The sequence below is a fragment of the Leopardus geoffroyi genome, chromosome B2, assembly GCF_018350155.1.
Source record: "Leopardus geoffroyi isolate Oge1 chromosome B2, O.geoffroyi_Oge1_pat1.0, whole genome shotgun sequence".
Lineage (NCBI taxonomy): Eukaryota > Metazoa > Chordata > Mammalia > Carnivora > Felidae > Leopardus > Leopardus geoffroyi.
Window position 1 is genome coordinate 66,439,468 of NC_059332.1, and position 16,160 is coordinate 66,455,627.

General features: G+C 41.2%; 1 protein-coding gene across 1 annotated transcript; it reads right to left on the reverse strand.

Annotated features, from left to right (window-relative positions):
• Window positions 1-873: 873 nt before the first annotated feature.
• On the reverse strand, window positions 874-2,001 carry DPPA5 (developmental pluripotency associated 5). The gene is made up of 3 exons (XM_045498763.1): window positions 1,829-2,001; window positions 1,576-1,755; window positions 874-1,151 (listed from the first exon to the last, which is right to left on the reverse strand). Exons 1-3 carry the CDS (start codon window positions 1,938-1,940, stop codon window positions 1,093-1,095), a joined length of 351 nt encoding a protein of 116 aa, XP_045354719.1. The 5' UTR covers window positions 1,941-2,001; the 3' UTR covers window positions 874-1,092.
• Window positions 2,002-16,160: the final 14,159 nt, after the last annotated feature.

Consider the following 16,160-nt stretch of genomic DNA (forward strand, 5'->3'; position numbering starts at 1 on the left):
GTTTTCTCTCCCGTTATTGGTCAATCTCCCGAAGAAATAGTCAACACTTCTTACTATGTGATGCCAGTTATAAGTACCATACATATATAAGCAGCTAAACCTCACAACTTCGTATGGAGTCAGATCCTATTATCTCCAAATTAGAGACTGAGGCGGTTGAACAACCTAAGTGCATAGGGCCAGAAAGCTCCCTAAGTGGGATTTGTTCTGATCTGTGAACTACCAAGCTAATCTCTAGTAGGGAAAAGTGTAGTCCCCAGTCTGACTGTCCCACCATCAGGATTGAGTCCCACCTATTGTAAACCTTTCATCTACCCCCTCCCCCAATTTCACTTACCCTTTGGGGGCCAAGTGTGGTAATTTTGTATAAGTGTGGTAGAGAATCCCAGAGACCCTTTCAAGAGGTCTGTATGGTTTTCCCTTTTCATATTCCTATCTATAAGGCTAAATTTTCTTCAAATTCCAACCAAAATAACATTCTGCAGCAGACTAAATGCAGAGAACTCAGCTAGTGGTCTTCTATTTGGTTTACATGTATATAAAAGTAGTACATTGAAAAGGTACTGGCACTTCTATATTTGTTTGAGAATATTTGCTTTTCATTTTATACATGTTATGTTCACCTATTATAGTTATGTTTAAAAAGAATCCAGGTCAGTTCCAGACAATATCACATTTCCCCTAAGACTGACTGAGTTTTGGTCAAAGCTGCATCTCAGAACCCAACTCCTAGACCCTCCCTTTTTTTTTTTTTTTTACCCCAAGTGTGCTCTTGGACATTTCTAGCTGTGAAAGTTTTAATTAAGGGTTAAACTCAAGGGCCACCTTGGCTGTGATGTTATCTCCAATATCTTCAATGAAACATCAAGGAGCTATTTATTCAAAATTTTATTCTTTAATTAGCAAACTTGGGAGGAGAGGGGCAGGTGGCAATGGTAGCTACATTAGGACTCCGAGGCAAAGCCAGAGACCACAAACAGTTGGTTTTTCCTTGCCAAGCTGGAGCAGACTTTAAACCAGGCCAGATCATTCCAGCTCTGACCACAGTCTACTCTCAATCCTGCATCCAGGTGCGTTGGTTGCTAACTGGCTTCACTTCATCCAAGGACCTAGATGCAGGGCCTTCATGGCATCCTCCAGCTTGAGCATCCCTGCACCAGAAAGCAACAGATGTTCATGAGGAGAGAGGGTAAAAGCCTGGGCAGTTCTCAGCCTCTTTAAAGGTTCATTTCTGGGACTTCCCAGCCCAGCGGTCTGCACCTGGAATTCTTGGGAGTCCTCAGAATGTGGGGTCGCTGAGCCCATTCCAATATCCCCCAAGAAGCTAGGGGGAGTGTTGGAGGGAAGGGAAGAATGGGGGTCAGGTCTCAGATAATCTTCCCCTATGAGGCCAGTCCCAGGCAGCCTCTCTTCATAGTCTTAATCCAGGGTCTCTAGGACCAAGAGACAGCATTACTGGGGGCCATCCGGGTGGTGCCTAATGTGCGGGTGGTGGTTGCCAGTGGAAGAGAGGGAGAGTTGAGAAGGGCTACAGAAGAGGGAGTAAAACTACCCAGGCTTCCCCAAACCTCTCACCTCGTTCCTGTCGCTGGCGGTGCCACTCGGCCATGGACTGGAGCATCCATTTGGCCCTAAGCTTGTACAAGTAAGAGCCATAAACCACGACCTCGGCGAGTCCCGAGGATTCCAGAACCTTTAACTCAAGCATGACTTTGCTGACTCGCTCGATGTACGGGATTCGAGATCCACCTACGCCTGTTTGGGGAAGGAGATGAGCGCTCAGGACCACGGAGACCGAGACGCCTGGGTCAGGGCTGGGCTCACTCACCAAACATAGCTTCCAAGAGTTGTGTCTGGACCTGAAACACCTCAGGATCTTTCAAGTCGTCGGGAATTTTCACCCACGGTGGAATATCTTTTCGTTTCGGCAGCGTCCCCATCTGCACTGGTTTCAAAACCAATTACACTCCAACCCAAGCTAGGCCTAACACAGTCAGCCAGGGCCACGGCGCGGGCTGGAAGTTGAGCACCTGGGCAGGCCCCGCCTACAACAAGCCCCGCCCCCTGCCTGGGGCCCTAGTCGGCCACTCACATCGCTCCGCCGGCCCGCCTGCGCTTAGGTTGTGCACGTGACCACCTCCGTCACCTTACTCTCTCCCCAGCACCGGTGGGCCCAGCTGCCTCAGAGGGTATAAGGGTTTCCGTCGACTCTTTGCTTCCACACCAGAATCTCTTGGCCTGGGGAGTGTGTGGGGGAGAGGGCGATGGCAGCTCTTCCCCTGGGAACAAGCGGTTGGGCCTGAACCCCCAAAAGTCGAAAACTGAGGTTTCAGGGTGCGAGAACCACAGGGGAGCTGCCAAATCAAGTTCTTGCCTCCCACGTTCCAAAGGAGGGTTCCATTTCCCCTGGACCTAACGGGGCCCAACCCTGAGTCCACTGAGAACCCTACAACTCATGGGGACTTGGGAATTAAATTGCTGCCATTTAACAAATGAGAAAAGGAGATTCAGAAATTATTTATCTTCAAGGAATGTGATGGGGGCTCTAAACTGCCCCTGCTGTCCACGTTCCTTGAAGCCCACGAGTCTGGAACTTTTAAATCTATCCAGATTTCAGAGCTCAGGTGTGCCGCACCTGGCCATTTTGGCCCAAACTGTATGTTTTTAATGTTTATTGATTTTGAGAGAGAGAGAATGTGAGTGGGAGAGGGGCAGACAGAAAGGGAGAGTGAGAGAATACCAAGAAGCCTCCACACTGTCCAGACTTCTGGTTCTAAATAGTTTTGTTTAGGGGCAGGTGGGTGGCTCAATCAGTTAAGCACCCAACTTGGGCTCAGGTTATGATCTCAGGTTTGTGAGTTCAAGTCCTGCATTGGGGATTCTTGCTTGGGATTCTCTCTGTCTTTCTGCTCTCCCACCACTTGTGCACACACACACTCTCTCTCTCTCAAAATAAATAAACTTAAAAAAATAGTTTTATTCATTTAAAAAGCACATCATTTGTAGTTCATACATGGGATTCACCCAATGAAAGTGTGATTTCAATGTTTCGTAGCTTCATAAATGCAGAGATGAAGCTGACTTTTCCCAAGACCTTGTTCTGGTAACATCTAAGCCCATGAGCTTACTATTAAGACTATTTCTTAGGGCAGACTTCCTCATATTCAGTCAAAAACTAGGTTCTTGGGGTGCCTGGGTGGCTCAGTTGGTTGAGTGTCTGACTCTTGGTTTTGACTCAGGTTGTGATCTCACAGTTGGTGGGTTCAAGTCTGGCTCTGTGCTGACAGTGTGGACCCTGCTTGGGTTTCTCTCTCTCTCTGCCTCTCCCCCCTTCTCAAAATAAATAACCCTTAAACAACTGTGGGATTTTAGCAACCACCAATGTAATCAATTTATATAATTATCCATGGCTAAAACTATCAAATATTCAACTATTAAGGAACTGGATATTCACAAGGTCTGGAAGGAATGACAGGAGAGAATGTTCCTTTACAATATAGAGTTGGAGGATGCCACCTCAACAAAGTTTGAGATGCCACCTCAACAAAGACCAGAATTAGCATCACCAATAGGACAAATGGACTACTGGTTTGTCAATGTCATATAAACAAAAATGAAGACTTTTATTAATAAAGAGACAATGAAATGCAATGCATGATTCAAATCCTGAATCAAAGGCAGAGACAGAACATTTTAGACCAATGGGGGCTCTTTTTTCTTATAAGATTTTATTTTTAGGTGCACCTGGGTAGCTCAGTCAGTTAAACTCAGGTCATGATCTCATGGTTCATGGGTTCAAGCCCTGCATCCAGCTCTGTGCTGACAGCTCAAAGCCTGGAGCCTGCTTCAGATTCTGTGTCTCCCTCTCTTTCTGCCCCTCCCCCACTCATGCTCTGTCTTTCTCTCTCAAAAATAAATAAACATTAAAAAAATATTACAAATGATTTTATTTTTAAGTAATGTCTACACCAACATGGGGCTCAGACTCACAATGTTGAGATCAAGAGTCACATGCTCTACAGACTGAGCCAGCCAGGTTCCCCCAGTGGGGACATTTTAATATGGACTATGTTGTAAAGTAATATTTGCATATATGTTCTATAATACAGAACTTGTAGAACATGACAAGTGTTTTTAAATTTTTTTTTAATGTTTATTGATTTTGAGAGAGAGAGAGAGAGAATGTGAGTGGGAGAGGGGCAGACAGAAAGGGAGAGTGAGAGAATACTAAGAAGGCTCCACACTGTCAGTGCAGAAGCCAACACGGGGCTCCATCTCACAAACCCTGACATCATGACTTGAGCCAAAATCAAGAGTCTGATGCTTAACCAACTAAGCCACCCAGGCACCCCAAGTATTTTTATTATATAAGGGAAAGTGCTGTTTCTCATGAGAAACATGCTGAAATATGTAAAGTGAAGTGTTGATATCTACAATTTACTTACAAATATTTCAGCCCCCTGCCAAAAAAAAATGAAACACTATCATTTTCTATGTATATATAGAAAGCCAATGTGACAAATGTCAACAGTTGATTCTCAGTAAGGACATACAGAATTCTTTTTACTTTTCTGTGGTTTTGCTTTTTTTGCTTTTTTATTTTTTTTAAGTAGGCTTCATGCCTAACTTAGAGCTTGAACTCATGACTCTGAGATTAAGAGTCACATGCTCTACTGACTGAGCCAGCCAGGCTCAGTTCAAAACCTGTGGTTTTGAATTTTAACGGAAGGGAGGAGAAGTAATTTTGTGTTAGTTAGCTAATACAAAGTAACACTATTGGGGGACAAAAGTGCAACCCATCTCCTCAGTGAGAATTTTCTTACCATGCTTTCTAAATACTTTCCCGTACCTACTCCCACAACATTTCTTTGGCTGGAAGTTCAATGTAGTATGTATGCATGTATGTATTTAAAAGCTCCTATTTTTAAGGGGTGCCTGGGTGGTACAGTTGGTTAAGCATCTGACTCTTGATTTTGGCTCAGGTCATGATCTCATAGTTCGTGAGTTCGAGCCCCACATTGGGTTCTGCACTGATGGTGTGGTACCTGCTTGGGATTCTGTCTCTCCTTGTCTTTGCCCCTCCCCTGCTTGTACTCTCTCTCTCTCTCTCTCTCTCTCTCTCTCTCTCTCTCAAAATAAATAAAAATAAACTTAAAACTTTTTAAAAAGCTTCTATTTTTAAGCAATCTCCATACCCAACATGGGGCTCAAACCCACAACGCCAAGATGAAGAGTCACATGTTCCACTGACTAAGCTAGCCAGTCATCCCACCAATATAGTATTTAAAGAAGCAGATAGAGAGGCACAGGAATTATGTCTAACTTGAGGGCATTAGAGACAAGCCTGCATAACTATACAGACTTATTTCAAACTTGTAAAACTGTACCGACTTAGAGGATAAACAACCAAGACTTAAATTGTTGGTTCAGAAAGTATGACCATCCAAAAATATTGGATAATAATGACTAATGTCCCTTCTAAAGAGCTCATGCACAATTAAATCAGCACAAGTGTCACATCAGCAGCTGATAAGCACTGGTTTCCCCACTCCTATCAATGATTCCCCCACTGTCTGCCTGGCCCCTAGGATAAGTGACTATGGAGCCCTCGTTGCTTTTTCACTTACCCATTTTCATTGTAGTTTCACAAACTGCTGGTTTGGGGGCCTATTTGGCAAGTGGTGTGATTTACTAAGGCAAGTTATATTCCTGTCCCCAACCCTTCCTCAGAAAGTGTGCCACTACCAACCCCTTCTTGCTTGAGGAATACCTATCTTAACTTTTGTTATTTCCCAGGATGCAAGTATTTACGTGTCTCCCTTTAATTTCCCAGTCTGGTTAACCTTCTGACTCTTGATTTCAGCTCAGGTCATGAACTCACTGTTCGTGAGATCCAGCCCCTACAATGAGCTCTGCACTGACAGCATGGAGCCTGCCTGAGATTCTCTCTCTTCCTCTCTCTCTGCCCCTCCCCCACTCATGCACACTGTCTAAATAAATAAATAAACATTTAAAATTTATATGAAAGTGTGGCTTAGTTGGTTGACTCTAACTCTTGGTTTCCACTCAGGTCATATCCCAGGGTCATGGGATCAAGCCCACATTGGGCTCTGCGCAGAAGGTGGGGCCTGTCTAAGATTCTCCCTCTGCCCCTCTCCCCTGCCCATTCTTGCTTTCTCTCTAAAATAAGAAATTAAATTAAATAAAAAATAATAAAATTTATATAAAAAGGCCAAGGAACCAGAATAGCTAAAACAATTAAAAAAAAAAAGTATGATTAATCTGCCTAAATTTAACTATCATTTTATAGCTATAGTAATCAAGACTGCATGGTATGGGCAGATTAAATGTAAAATATACGGACATAAAGACTTTAGGGAAAAATACGGAGTAATCTTTCAGAAACTAGGCTAATCTAAGAGTCCTTGGGTTTGTCACCAAAAGCTTGATCCATAAAAGAAAACATTGATCAATGGATCTCATCTAAAGTAAAAACTTTTGTTAAGAACCTGTTAAGATGAAAAGGCGGGATTCCTAGGTGGCTCAGTCAGTTGAGCATGAGACTTTTGGTTTCAGCTCAGGTCAAGATCTCACAGGTTTGTGGTTCGAGCCCCAGTCAGGCTCTGTGCTGGCAGCATGGAGCCTGCTTGGGATTCTCTCTCTGCCCCTCCCCCACTCACATTGTCTCTGTCTTTCTCAAAAATAAATAAATAGACTTTAAAAAAAAAGAAGAAGATGAAAAGACAAACTATAACTGGGAGAAAACATTTGGAAAACACATATCTCACAAAGAATGAGTGGATCAGTTAGTTAAGCTTCTAACTTCAACTCAGGTCATGATCTCAAGGTTCATGAGTTCGAGCCCCACTTCGGGCTCTGTTCTGACAGCTCGGGAGCCTGAAGCCTGCTTTGGGAGAGACAAAGTATGAATGGGGGAAGAACAGAGAGAGAGGGAGACACAGAATCCAAAGCAGGCTCCAGGCTCTGAGCTGACAGCACAAAGCAGGATGTGAGGCTCGAACTCACGAATGGTGAGATCATGACCTGAGCTGAAGTCGGATGCTTAACTGACTGAGCCATCCAAGCACCCCTCTCTCTCTTTTTTTTTTTTTAATTTTTTTTGTAATCTTTTTTTATTTTTGAGGGGCCTGGAGCCTGCTTTGGATTCTGTGTCTCCCTCTCTCTCTAACCCTCCCCAACTCTTGCTCTCTCTCTCAAAAATATATAAAAATATTAAAATTTTTTTAAATGAATAAACATTAAAAAAGAACACATAAAGAACTCTCAAAACTCGAGAGTAAAAACTAATACAAGTAGAAAATAAAAGACATAAAGACATTTCACTTAATGGGATATAGAGATGCCTAGTAAGTACATGAAAAGATGTTCATTATCATTTGCTATTAGGGAAATGTAAATTAAAATCTAAATAAGATGGGGCACCCGGGTGGCTCAGTCAGTTGGGCGTCTGACTTTGGCTCAGATCATGATCTCACAGTTTGTGGGTTTGAGCCCCACGTCAGGCTCTGTGCTGATAGCTCAGAGCCTGGAGCCGGCTTCGGATTCTGTGTCTCCCTCTCTTTCTGACCCTCCCCAGCGCTCACTCTGTCTCTCTTTCTCTCAAAAATAAATAAACATTAAAAAAAAAAAAAAACACCTAAATGAGATACCATACACAACTATTAGAATGACTAAAATTAAAAATAGGGGCAACCCTAAAGTGAAGCTTCAGAAAAACTAGATCACTTGTACATCGCTGATGGGAACTCTGAAGAGAATCTGACAGTTCCCCAAACAATTAAACAGAGTTACCATAGGATCCAGCAATTACTCTCCGAGGTATTCACCCAAGAAAAATGAAAACATACGTCCACACAAAGACCCTCACACGAATTTTCAGAGCAGCCTTATTTGTAATAGCCAAAAGCTGGAAACAACACATATGTCCTTCAACAAGTGAGTAGTTAAATAAACTGTGATATACTTTACCATAGAATAGTACTCAACAATAAAAAGAAACAAAGTGTTAATAGAAATAGCCTGGATGGGGGTGCCTTGGTGGCTCTGTCCGTTGAGCATCTGACTCTTGATTTTGGCTCAGGTCATGATCCCAGGGTCATAGGATCAAGGCCTACATTGGGCTCTGTGCTGAGCATGGTGCCTGCTTAGATTCTCTCTCTCTCTCTGCCCCTCTCCCCTGATAGCTCTTGCTCTCTAAAATAAAAAATTAAATTAAAAAAATAACGAAATTTATACGAAAAGGCAAAGGAACCAGAATAGTTAAAACAATTTGGGGGGGGGGGGTGTGTGTGGAAAGAATGACCAGCCCCAGGTGGAGCTCCATGCTGAACATGGAGCCTGCTTAGGATTCTCTCTCTCCCTTTCTCTCTGCCCCTCTCCTGCTTTCTCCCTCCCTCTCTCTCTCAAAAAAATAAATAAACATTAAAAAGAAGAAGAAGAAAGAAACAACCTGGATGAATCTCCATAGGATAATGCTGAATGGGGGGGGGGGGGGGGGGGAAGGCCAATCCCAAAAGTTTACATACTATATAATTCCATTTACATAACATTTTTGAAATGACAAAATTATTGAAATGAAGAACAGATACATGTAAGTGGTTGCCAGAAATTAATGAGGGGGTAGGGACTGAAAGGACGTGGGTGTGGCTATCAAAGAGCAAGATGGGGGATTCTTGTGAAGGAAATGTTCTGTGTCTTGACTACACCAATGTTGATGTCCTGGTTGTGATATTGTACTAAAGGTTTGCAAGATGTTACCATAGGAGGAAACTGAGTAAGGGTACATGGGAGCTCTCTGTATTTTTTTTCTCTCTGTATTTTTTATTTCAACTGCATGTGAATCTACAATTATCCCAAAATAAAAAAAGTTTAATTAAAAGAATGGAATCAGAATTTTAAAATTTCTGGGGTGCCTGGGTGGCTTAGTCAGTTGAGCATCCGACGTCAGCTCAGGTCATGATCTCACGGTCCGTGAGTTGGGGCCCCGCATCAGGCTCTGTTCTGACAGCTCAGAGCCTGGAGCCTGCTTTGGATTCTGTGTCTCCCTCTCTCTCTGCCCCTCCCCCACCCATGCTCTGTTTCTCTCTGCCTCTCAAAAATAAAGAAAACTAATAAAAAAAAAGGAATTTTAAAATTTCAATATCTGTCTGAATTTCAGTCGCAATCTTGGGACCCCTTTCTAGCTGCCATATACCATTGTGTTCTATTGGTAGTGAAAGGTGGATAGTTAAGAGACTTAAAGAGAACACTGTGGTACAAAATGATTAACAATATGTTTTTACATAAAGATAATTTCCTGCTTAATGCCATTCACAGTAAAGTCAACTACATATTTTTTAATTATTTTTTTAATGTTTATTCATTTTTGAAAGACAGAGAGAGACAGAGCACAAGCAGAGATGGGGCAGAGAGAGAGGGGAGGGACACAGAATCTGAAGCAGGCTCCAGGCTCCGAGCTGTTAGTACAAAGCCCAATGCGGGGCTCGAACTCACAGACCGTGAGATCATGACCTGAACCGAAGTTGGCTGCTCAACTGACTGAGCCACCCAGGCGCCCCTAAAGTCTACTAGATATTAAACATTACAACTTCAGGTTTTTTTCTTATTTTCTAATTCATTTGCTTTTCTTCTGTTGGAGAATGTTTACATCCTTTTGCATTGAGCATCTCTATTAAGTAGCAAATAATTGGATATTTTAATCCACTTAGGTTGAATTCTGGTTGAAAACTTCAAAACCATCTGAGTGTGTTATTAGGGTAGGCCTTTCCATCATCTAAACTCTCACTACCCCTCAACACCTGTTACTAGCTATAAAAGTAAATACTTTCTTAACTAAAGAAGGTAGGATGGGAGTAATGCAAGAGGTGGGAGGGTGACAGAGATCTTCCAGAAAGCTGAGGTAAGAGTCTTCCTGGAAATAGCATTCCAGAGCAGCTGGTGGCTCCTTTTACTGTTAGAAGAAATAATTTTAATTATTTACTTTTCAGGCCTATAACAGTGTATAAGGACACTGGAGCCAGATGCATCCATGTTGATAATTACAACATGAATTATTCATTTATTTGTTTATTTACTTATTCATTCACTTGTTTATTTAATTTTAGAGAGGGAGAGAGAGAGAGAAAGAGAGGGAGAATCTTAAGCAGGCTGCACACTCAGCGTGGAGCCCAAAGAGATGCTTGATTCCAAAATTCTGGGATCATGACCTGAGCTAAAATCAAGAGTTGGACAATCAACTGACCTAGCCACCCAGGCACCCCACAACTTGTATTATTTAAAGTGGGATGTACAGAAGATGATAAAGCTTTCTTTACAGTGGACTTCAGTGTTTTTTAATCTAGACCGTAAGAGATACAAAGCAGGAGTAGAAAGACTTAAAACAGAACAAAAGATGTAACTAGAAATACTCTTTTTTGTTATAGTTGTTTTAGGTAGTATAGAAATTTTATTTCTATAGTAGAAGCATCTATTTTGATTACAGAAAAAATAACAGTCTTTTATTTTTTTTTTAATTTTTTTTTTCAACGTTTATTTATTTTTGGGACAGAGAGAGACAGAGCATGAACGGGGGAGGGTCAGAGAGAGGGAGACACAGAATCGGAAACAGGCTCCAGGCTCTGAGCCATCAGCCCAGAGCCCGACGCGGGGCTCAAACTCACGGACCGCGAGATCGTGACCTGGCTGAAGTCGGACGCTTAACCGACTGCGCCACCCAGGCGCCCCAAAAATAACAGTCTTTTAAAGTCAAGGTAATGAAGCAGAAGTATATATTTTTTCTTATATGTCCATACTCAAATATCACATATGGTTTTAAGACATTCTGAAATTAACAAGGAACAAATGCAGAATCAAAGTAGTATCTGTGAACAGAAGAGATGTATTAAAGCTACATGATCAGCCCTGGAAATCGGAAAATCCAGAGTGATCTCATATAGTGATTCTCAACTTTCTTGTGCCTTAGAATCACCTGGATTGTGGAAAAAGCACCTTCAGGGGATTGAAGACAAATCACCAGGTTAAGCAAGTCCTTGGTCTCAGAATAAATACCAAAAGGAATAAAGATACAAACTCTGTTCCTCAGGGAGGGGAAAAGACAAAATACACCAAGATATGAGATCTGATTGTCACTCACTGTTATTTCTGCGAGCCTCAGATTCAGGAATAATAATCACTACTACTCTCAAAATTGTTCCACAGATTAGGTCACATAGTGTGTGATTAGTGCTTCCTTAATTCATTCACACACAACTACTATCATTATTTCATCATCATCATCATCGCCATCCTCTAATACAGAGGACGTCCTTCCCCCACCCCAATACCACTCCCACATTTTATTATTTATTTAAAAAATCATCACTCATTGATTTCAAGCTCATGGACTACTAGCACCATTTTTATATTGGTACCATTTTGACTAGCTTCAAGCATTCACTTACATTAAGATTTCAGTACATGGTTGAAATGACAATTTTTCTATCTAAACTAAGACAATGAATTCAAAGAAAAAAGGAAACTAAGTTTTAAAAAGTGTGTGTTGCTTCTAAAGTATGCAGAACTCACATAAGGGGTGGCCAGTGGAGAGAACACTGAAAAATCTCATGAGACTGCACTGGGATTCCCACAAAAAAATTCTACACGAATCTCCCTCAGTGAATGTTGGGTGTAGACAACCCTACATGCTCAGAGCTTCTAATTAGTTTTTTAGTTCCAAACTTCAGTGATTACCAGACAAACAAAAACAGCATAGGGCAAATGAAAAATAAAAGAAAAAGAAGAACACTGGTCCAGAAGGCCAACTTTTGAATAACAAGAGAAAGAGACAGGAAACACAAGGGGGAAAAATGTGTGTGTGTGAATGTGTGTGTGTGTGTGTGTGTGTGTGTGTGTGTTTTAAGTTTATTTATTTAAGAGAGAGAGAACACAAGTGGGAAAGAGGTAGAGAAAAAGGGTGACAGAGGATCTGAAGCCAGCTCTGGGCTGACAGCAGAGAGCCCAATGGGGCTCAAACTCATGAACTGTGAGTGGAAGTCAGATGCTTAACCAACTGAGGCCACCCAGGTGCCCCAGAGGAAAAAAAAAATGTTTAGTGAAATAATTAAAGATCATTTCCCAAAGATTAAGATCAGAATGGCCTAAACTTGTCAAAAGCATCAGTGGAAGCTAGAGGACAATAAAGTAAAGCATGAAATTTTGAGGGGAAAATTATTTCAGTCAAGAATTCTAAGGCCAGGGACAGTTGGGTGACTCAGCCTGTTGGGTGTGGAACTCTTGATTTCAGTTCAGGTCATGATCTTGCAGTTTGTGAGTTTGAGCCATGTTGTCAGCACAAAGCCTGCTTCAGATTCTCTCTCTTTCTCTTTCTGCTCCTTCCCTGCTTACACACATGTGTGCACTCTCTCTCTCCCTCTCTCTCTCTGAAAAAGGAAAAATTTTAAGGCCAAATGTCCAAACAACTATCTGGATAGAATAAAAATATATTCCAACATGCAAGGCCTCAAAATATGCATTTCGGGGCGCCTGGGTGGCGCAGTCGGTTAAGCGTCCGACTTCAGCCAGGTCACGATCTCGCGGTCTGTGAGTTCGAGCCCCGCGTCAGGCTCTGGGCTGATGGCTCGGAGCCTGGAGCCTGTTTCCGATTCTGTGTCTCCCTCTCTCTCTGCCCCTCCCCCGTTCATGCTGTGTCTCTCTCTGTCCCAAAAATAAATAAAACGTTGGAAAAAAAAAATTTAAAAAAAAAAAAAAAAAAAAAAAAAAAAAAAAAAAAAATATGCATTTCCTCAGAAAATAATAGAGGATTTACTCCATCAAAATGAAAGGAAGTCTCTCTCTGAAGAGAAGTCAAATAATGAAAACTTTGCCTCAAATATTATGAACTTGGTGAGAGAATCTCTGGTTCTCAGGGTGAATGTAGCCCAGGTTAAGCCCAGGGTAAACCACCACTAAGAGTCCAAATTCCTTATCCCTTGCCTGAACTCTCCCACCACGTTCCCCAAACCCATTCACTCCCCAGATGCAAAAACACTCCCAAGCATTTGGCTAAGGCAGGTAGTGAAGAGCAACAAAAAGGGTTAATCTTTGTACTACTGAAAACTCCTTTTTAAAGCTAATTGTTAACCCAAATTAGACTCCAAAACTGAAGGGACAATGAACGATAATGAAATAACTGCATATGTCATATATATAATTTTAGAGTACTGTACAATGAACCAATCTATCTGACAGCCTTTGATAGGCATCAGCATCTATTGCCACAATTGCCTTTAATGCTTCCACTGCATGTTTCAGTCTTGTTATCAGCTTGCAAGTCTCTATTTCTTTGTTTAGCCTGAACTAATTGTGCTCACAACGCTGCCTTTAAATTTCTGCTGCCTTCCTGGAATTCAGCTAGCTCAGTCTCAACTTCTTAGAAGCTGATCAGAAACAAAGTGGGAAACATAAGTATAGTAGAAACCACAAGGATCCTCTTGAAGATGATTATATATAAATTTAATAATTTTTGCCTGAATGCTATTGATACTACTATAAAATCTACTAAACAAACAAACAACAACAAAACCAAACAGGCACATGCACAAAGAAAGGAAGTCATGGGATCCAGAGAGCCCAGGACCCAACACCAGAAAAAGGCTGTGGTAAACTACAGGATGATAGGCCTGGAAAGCAACTAACTTAGATTAGAACAGTTAAGACTGAAGGAGCAATACTGTCAAGATGAAATGATAAAGTGCCTGCTGGGCTTGAAAGGACAGGAGAAATTTACATAGTTGGGCAGTTTGGAGATAAAGGAGGAACACATAGAAATATAAGCATTTTTTAAAAGTTTATTTATTTATTTTGAGAGGAGAGCAAGTGGGGGAAAGGCAGAAAGAGAGAGGGGGAAGGAGGGAGACCCCCCAAGCAGGCTCCACACTGACAGTGCTTCCTTCCTGGAAGGAAACTCAAACACATGAACCAAGAGAGAAGGAACTTTGAACACATGAACCAAGAGACCATGATCTGAACTGAAGTTGGACACTTAACTGACTGAGCCACCCAGGTGCCCAGAAAAGTAAGCATTTTAAAAAGAAAAAGAAGCATTTGAACAACAAAGCAATTAATAACATCAAGAAAAATAAAACTTTACCCAAGAAATCATATTGCAGTTTATGAATATTATTTACAAGGTCATAATAGTATAAACTTGAACACTGCTCTAACAAAATCATATTACTGAAGTGGGGCAGGGGGTACCAGTTCTGATAAATATAGGTAAGCTGGGAGAGGAGGGTGAAAGACGGTGTATTTTTTCTTTTTTGGAAACTTGGGGATGATTTATGTGCATACAAAAGAGTGTTTAGAGATTTCTTTGAAAATTAATATTTCCTAAAACTGTAAAAACCAGGGGCGCCTGGGTAACTCAGTTGGTTGGGCGGCTGACTCTTTGTTTCTGCTCAGGTCATAGCCTCACAGTTTGTTAGATCTACCCTGAGTGGGCTCTGTGCTGACAGTGCAGGAGACTGCTTGGGATTCTCTCTCTCCCCTGCTCACACGTGCACTCTCTCTTTCAAAATGAATAAACATTAAAAGAAATATATTTTCAAATTGTAAAAATCAAACCTTTAGTCCTTCCTTAAGCTTTCAAGTTTTTCTTTCAAAACTCACTATCCTATTCATAAGTCTAGAAAGTTTTATTTTTTTTTTTTAATTTTTTTTTTAACGTTTATTTATTTTTGGGACAGAGAGAGACAGAGCATGAATGGGGAAGGGACAGAGAGAGAGTGGGAGACACAGAATCGGAAACAGGCTCCAGGCTCTGAGTCATCAGCCCAGAGCCTGACGCGGGGCTCGAACTCACGGACCGCGAGATCGTGACCTGGCTGAAGTCGGACGCTTAACCGACTGCGCCACCCAGGCGCCCCATAGAAAGTTTTAAAAGTTATGTTTAATGGGCTACGAATGACATAAGGTCTCCTTGACAAATTTGATTAACTAAACAATCTCAGAAACAAAACAAAACAAAAACAAAAACAAAAACAAAACCCATTCTCATACATGGCAAAGAGCTTTGCAAAGTACTTTAATAGCCTCAAATAACAAGAACTTCTCAATTACTAAATAATTCTTGTAAATAAAATAAACAAAACGTATGAATATATTGAAACTGAAGTTCTTCTCAGTGATCCAACACTGAATATAAACTAAGATTTCATCTTAAAGTCATATATCTAAATCCATGACTTAACTATATATTTTATTTTTTACTTTTTTATTTATATATTTTAAATTGGAGTTACAGGGGCACCTGGGTGGCGCAGTCGGTTAAGCGTCCGACTTCAGCCAGGTCACGATCTCGCGGTCCGTGAGTTCGAGCCCCGCGTCAGGCTCTGGGCTGATGGCTTGGAGCCTGGAGCCTGTTTCCGATTCTGTGTCTCCCTCTCTCTCTGCCCCTCCCCCGTTCATGCTCTGTCTCTCTCTGTCCCAAAAATAAATAAAAAACTTTGAAAAAAAAAATTTAAATTGGAGTTACAAAACTGTTTTTCTAATATAATAAATTATCTAAAATATTACAGCAATATAAAATACATGTATATGGTTCCTTTCTTTTTAAACCACTTTGAAGAATAAAGCACAATAAACTGCTTATATTAAAATGTGTGCAATTAACCAGTTTTGACATATAAACCATATCCAGTGAAGCCATCACTGTAATCAAGATAATGCACATTTCCATCATCCCCGAGAGTTTCCAAATGCCTCTTTCCAATCCTTTCCTCCCTGCATTCCCCTCCCTGGGCAAGTACTCCATGCTTTCAATCCATGCTTTGTATCCATGAGAATACTCCATGCTTTGTATAGATTAGTCCACGTATTCTAGGATTTTATATAAATGACAGATCACTTTTAAATATTAATACTCTAATTTTAATTCTCTTAAATATTTCCATTCCTAATTCTAAAACTTCAATGAAGTAAAAGATTTCTACCCGTACATAATGACAATGACATGCGTAGAACTCTAAGTATCCTCTTACACCTACTAAGAAACAATATATTATCGTATATCATTTGCTGTAAGAAAGAGATTTCAGACTAGAGATTTTCATGGAAATGCTTCTCGGATTGGATTCTTTTTGGCAGTACTGATGGGACATTAAAAT

Excerpts from the sequence above, each read along its gene's own strand:
- DPPA5 (XM_045498763.1), bottom strand. The coding sequence starts at position 1,940 with ATGGGGACGCTGCCGAAACGAAAAGATATTCCACCGTGGGTGAAAATT. Across the intron at positions 1,756-1,828 it reads ACTCTTGGAAGCTATGTTTG|GCGTAGGTGGATCTCGAATC; the intron begins GTGAGTGAGCCC and ends TTCCCCAAACAG. Across the intron at positions 1,152-1,575 it reads CCGCCAGCGACAGGAACGAG|GGATGCTCAAGCTGGAGGAT; the intron begins GTGAGAGGTTTG and ends TTTCTGGTGCAG.